The 6050-nt window shown below is 40.5% G+C and overlaps 1 protein-coding gene across 1 annotated transcript; it reads right to left on the bottom strand.

The window, feature by feature from the left end:
* Positions 1-770: 770 nt before the first annotated feature.
* LOC131134517 (uncharacterized) lies at positions 771-3532 on the bottom strand. The gene is made up of 2 exons (XM_058079895.2): positions 3386-3532; positions 771-2990 (listed from the first exon to the last, which is right to left on the bottom strand). The coding sequence occupies exons 1-2, from the start codon at positions 3416-3418 to the stop codon at positions 1731-1733; spliced, it is 1293 nt and encodes a 430-aa protein (XP_057935878.2). The 5' UTR covers positions 3419-3532; the 3' UTR covers positions 771-1730.
* Between the last annotated feature and the right edge of the window lie 2518 nt (positions 3533-6050).

Raw genomic sequence — 6050 nt, 5'->3', positions numbered from 1 at the left:
GGCTTTGAGCTTTGCCCAAACACAATGACGACCAATCAATGTCCACTTCAGGGTGTGACTGATCTTTGTTCTTGAATAAGTCAAGCACAATAAACCCAAAGTATAAAAACTGATTTTATGAAAAGGCAACTCACACACATAAACAGTTATGGTAGAGATAAAAAAAAAACAATTAAACCTTGATACCCCTAAAAATGGTTTATAATATTAGAAGTGTTACGCTGTGTAAATAAACAGAAGTTAGAATGAGGATAATTTTGAATGCAACTTTATAATTATGTCTACCCATAGTTTGTAATACAGTATTAAAGTTTAGGGTATCATTATCTCTTCCACTGAAGCTTTTTCCTGACATTGATATGAAGTGCAGTCTGAAGGCAGTTGATGACTATTGTACTGTGTGCATACTAAGAAGACTGGGTACTGTATGCAAGAGTACAACAGCAGTAGTGGGAAATGAAGTAAATACTCTTGTTTCATTCCATGTTGCTTATCAGATGGAAATGTAACTGTATTGGACAGATAGTATTTATTCATGGTACATTAGTGGCACTACAGTAATTGATTAGCAAACATGACTGCCTTTTTATCAAATTCATGAAGGAGGTTTTTTACTTGTCATCTCCTTTAGAAGTTCAGTGCAGTTACATGAACAGCACAAATAAGAGACCATTGCATTATACTAAAATGCTGCAATATATTCTTTAAATTAAAATAGAGGAGTGTACTGTGAGTTCTAGTGTACTATGTAAAGAAAGAAAACAATCTCATTTCTTTTTTCAGACATTTATTCAGACTCTTTTGGTCAATTAAAAATATAAGATTTTTTTTAAATTCCCTTTCCTCACATTGGTAATTCACAGACCTTTGAATAATTCTTCATAAATAAAGTACAAAATACATTTTAAACAGAAATAAATATCATAATAAATATATTAGTTTAAGTTAAACAATGCGAGGCAACTGATAACCAAAAGAAATACTGTGGTGTTTAAGTCCCTGAACCAGGCTGTCAATCAAACAAGGGACCTTAGAAGGGGGTCATTAAAAAAAAGCGCCAAAATTACAAAATGTTGGGTATTCACATCTACTTTTCTCATGCACACTTTGATCTCTCATCCGGTTGCACCCCTGGTCTTATAAAAAAAGATGGTTACACACACACGCACACAAGCATATATACACAGACGTACGCATACACACACTCACACAGTAACGTGAAGTATGAAGCTTTGGTAGAATGCTACTGGGAGGCAGGTTTCTCCCATTTGAATTTGCTGTAAAGTGCATGTCAGATAAAATGGCATCAATTACACACGCTGGGTCTTACTCATGAAGGCCACGGAATTAAACATACTGTTCTTGGCACTGAGGAGCACTAGCTTGTGAGGCAGGGCGAGTCTTTAAGGCACAATAATAATAATAGCTGATTGTCACTACTGATGAGCCAGTTTGATCTGTACAGATGCAATTTTGCAAACCAATCAAATTGGCGATATGGCGAATGGATTGGTGGAAGACCACAAGGTCTAATTTGCTACACTTATGACAGTTGGTGCTAGACTGATCTCTTTGTCCAAGATGAGTTTCAATTTGACAAACATGAATTAAGAACATTAAGTGTTATTATGTTATCAAATGTTGACTTGTCCTGATCAGTTCTGGGTCTGAAGATCTGAAGAAAGACTAGACAGACACAGTTCTCTTCTGTTCTTGCCCTTATGATCCGCTTAGTCGGACAAGGACAGGCGTTCAAACACAGTGAGCCTCTTGTTGGATGATCCGTCAAAAGTTGGAGACTCAGTCCCACTGGAACCTCCGCTGCTACTGCTGTAGCTGTCCTCCAGGGAATCCTCAGAGGAGAAACGCTGCAGACTAGCATGCTTCATCAATCCACTGTGGCTGGTACCTGCAAACAGTGCATTGCTGTCCTGCTGGTTCCCGTCCACAACTTTGGCAAAGCCTCTGCCGCTGTTTCCATGCAAAGTAGAGAAGTCATTGCTGTGGCCACACAGGCAGCGTGAGGCTTTTGGCTCCACGATGAGAGGAATGTTGTGGATGTCTCCGGAACTGGCGCGGGTTTGATGGGTGCCAAATTGGAATGCTGCTACTTCCCGAGACAGGGAGTCGCCAAACACTGGGGAAATGAGATCTGCTGGAGGTGGAGACACAGATGGAGCCCTGCTAAAGCCCAGGTTTGGATCCGTAAAAGATGCAGGGAATGATGGTGGAGGGGAGGTACGTGAAGAGCCCAGGAAGCCTGCAAAGCTGACACTTTGGCGGAGCTGGTGGCGCGGATTCTGACCACTGTTGGTTGCGGGGGGAGTTTGCTGGCGCTGAGTCTGGAATTTCGCTGATGTAAGTTGGCCTCCGCTGATTTTTTCCTCATGGATAAAGTGGCAACGTGAGCCGTATGGACAGTACCCGAAGTTGTAGAAGGTTCTGCAAGGCTCGGTCTTGTACTTTGGGTGACGGTACATTCCACGCAGCTCCGCCTCACCGTGGGCAAACTGGCACTTGCTACCATATTTGCAACTGCCAGTCTCCTGAAAGCCACGGCAGAGCTCAGTCTTGTAACGGTTAGAGGACAGCATGGGTGCCACCTGGGCCGGCAGGTTGGATGCAGGGGGGAAGCCTGGCGGTGGAGCCACAGTTGTGGCAGGTCCTGAGGAAAAAGCTTCCAGATTCTTGAGTTGTCCAAAACTGGAGAGCAGGGAGATGCTGGACTCGGTTAGGCTCATGGACCGTGCTTGCAGAGCAGATGTTTTAGTTTGAAGACTAGGGGCCTGACTCCAGATGTTGGATGACCAGAGTGAGCTGCTGTTGTCGTCGTTATTGATATGCTCAGTGCTGAAGCTGAGGTTGGATGAGTCAGGCGGGGAGGGGGGTGAAAAGAATGAGGCGGACCGGTTCAGTCGACCCTGTCCTGGGACGTTGAGTTGAGACTGTCTTGTGAGCATGGCATCATCCAGGGCCAGGTTCAAAAAGTTCTGTTGCAAATGGTTGGTATAGTTAATATACGGCTAATAAAGCTCCAGACACAATAGTCATAGATGATAGATGTTTTACTTTGACTTGCATATACATACATATATGTTTGACGGGTACTTTTAACTTTGATAATCAAAAAGGTCAAATCACATGCAATCAGACCCAACAGACAACAGTTTGGTAATATATTTTATTTAAGTTACGGTAATTAGGACTTACAAACGCAAACAACACTCCATAAATTGCATAGCTGGTTAGTTAGTTAACTTGAATAACTCAGGGTATTTACTGTCAAACTACTGGTTCATAAAAGTTAATACACAATCCCATACACACAATACTCAGGAAAGCACAGCAATAGTCAAAAGTTGTACACAAATAAACACTGACTCACCTTTGTGAAAATGTCGTCATGCATTTCGGACATGCTGTACCCTTAAGGCCAAGAGAGTCACTGAGATCCTCTGTTCACTGTTCGATACCTGTGTCCAGAGCCAAGTATGATGAGGTCTGCTGGTCTGCTGCACTTTTTAAAACTGCCTTAGAAACTCCTCCCCAATTTGGGTGGAGTTTCCACTCACTATATTCCCGGATGTCCCTCCCTCCACCTCAAGTTTCATGTGAGCTAAGGGTTGGGTGTTTTTGCAAAGCAGACACAGCAGAAACGCACAAACAGATACAAACACACACAGTGGAGAGAAAAGAAACCTGTATTCTTAGTGGGGTGTGTGAAATGTGTCAGTTTTGTGGGCATGCCGAATAAAAGCCCTTTTTACAAAAACTTTTACAAATGCTGTCCAACGTGGGGCTGTTTGTTTGTTTTTCCAATGTCTACCCTCATTCTGTATGGTCATTCCTATGAATTATGAGAGGTGGTCTACGGAGAGTGATAACCCAATTCCAACATGTGACCATTTGAAGCACCCAGATGTGAAAAAGCAAACATTGTCAAGCAGTCTCTGAATTCTGTTTTTTTCATCTTCAAAACCATCTGTTTTGTCATAAAGTACCTTAAGAGATACATTACAGTGCATATATACAGTATTGATGAGTGACCTGTTCTCAGGAAGCGTCATAAATCATCTTGTAGGTGACTCAGGGGACATATAGAGTTTACCCACACAGAGCTGAAAAAGTATTACCTTATTTACCAGAATACACTGTGTGATATTTCCCCCATAATTTCAGTTTTTGTCACATTTACAGTACATCATGAATATTCCACCAGAGTGCGTGCAAACACGCCCATTGATTGGCAGGCATTCAGAAGCTTTATTTAGAAAACAAAACTAAAGCCAGGAAAAGATAAAAGCAAATCATACCTAAAAAAAAGTATGACGAACATAGATTGTTTTAAGACTGCATCACTTCTTGTCTACATTAAATCACACATGAGCACATTTTTGAGGGTGTTTTGGTAAAAGTTTGGCATCCCACTTTAGTTTTATGGCCCACAGTGGAAATAAACCTGTGGCTGTTCTTTTTCAAATGTTAAACACACACACAGTTGAATATCTTTACCACAAGATTATTGGTATCACTGTGATTTTGTTTGTTTGTGTGTGAGGAAGGGGGGGGGGGGTGTTTATGTATGTGTGTTTTTTAATTGACGATTTCAAGTGACTATAGTTTTGCTTCCCATTACATTTCAGGGAAGTGTCACAATTGTTTACCCAGTAGAAAATTCTAGTCTACTATAATATCGTGTGTTGTAAGTGTGGGTAGTTCTGCTATCTAAGTCACGATGTTCAATTTGCTGACTAATTCCAGAGCAACCATAAGGCATGACTCACTTAAATTTACGGTAATACACGGCAATCCTTCCACAACAAGTACACCTGATTGCTGTTTTGATTGGTTACTTATTGTATTTCAAGCTTATTTCTACTATAATTGGGTTGCAATATATATAAATATATACATATACATATACCGAAGTCTTTAATATTCATTTTAACATAACGTTTTGCCCTGTTTATATTTTACCACACTCTGCTGTGACGTTTTGTCAATTGTACTGCTGGTTTGAAATATCATACTAAAACATGTATACCACGTACCACTGTTATTAATCCATCCATTCATTTTCTATTCCGCGTATCCACATTCCCACATTATCCCACCTGACAATGGACGAGACGAGGCGGGGTACACCCTGGACTGGTCGCCAGCCAATCGCAGGGCACATACGTATAGACAAACAACCATTCACACTCACATTCATACCTATGGACAATTTGGAGTCAACAATTAACCTAGCATGTTTTTAGAATGTGGGATGGAGAACTCCACTAAGAGATGCCCAATCGGAGACTCGAACCTGCGTCTTCCTGATCTCCTGGCTGTGTGGCATACTAGCCACTCGTCCACCGAGCGGCCTACTTCTGTAAGTAGTTTACTGTATTATTACTTTTATAACTACAGTTGTCCCTGGTTTATCACGGTTTATTGGTTTCAGTAAAACAACAAAAACAACAAGCAAGCTACGGAAGTACAGGATTTTCATGTTTTACATAAGGATTGTGAATAACGGGCAAAGCTCCTTTAACAAGGTGTTTCAAATAGAGTACCACTTCCACACAGATGGAGAGGATGACCTTTTTTTCCCACTCGCATTTAGTAGCCAGTCTCCATGCAGCGTGAAAGGTAATGTAATCTTATGACATGTCTCACATCATTACAATACTACATATAACCAATTTTGACCAATAATAGGCCATAGTCAGTTTGGAAAAAAAAGTATATTATGAAAATTAAATCAAAATATTTGGAAGAACGTCATGAGGAAAAAGAATCACAAGGTTACGAATAAAAATGGTTAAAATATATACGCAAAAAAAATGCAAAAGACCGTTATGTCAGAAGAAAAGTTAATATTAATGATACACTTTGTCATTATAGCACAAAGCTACAGATGGAGGCTGTTCTTTAAATATAATGGATTTAACATGGGTTGGTTTACAAAATGTAAAATGTCAGTATGATGACCATAATTATGAATGCAATTGATTATTCAGTTTGTGCCACTCGACGAAAAAAGTTTGGACACCCCTGCTCTA

Source organism: Doryrhamphus excisus, linkage group LG8 (genome assembly GCF_037039965.1).
Source record: "Doryrhamphus excisus strain RoL-2023G ecotype Guam linkage group LG8, RoL_Dexc_Guam_v1.1, whole genome shotgun sequence".
Lineage (NCBI taxonomy): Eukaryota > Metazoa > Chordata > Actinopteri > Syngnathiformes > Syngnathidae > Doryrhamphus > Doryrhamphus excisus.
The sequence above is the reverse complement of the archived record's forward strand: the minus strand, read 5'-3'. Positions and strand labels throughout refer to the sequence as shown.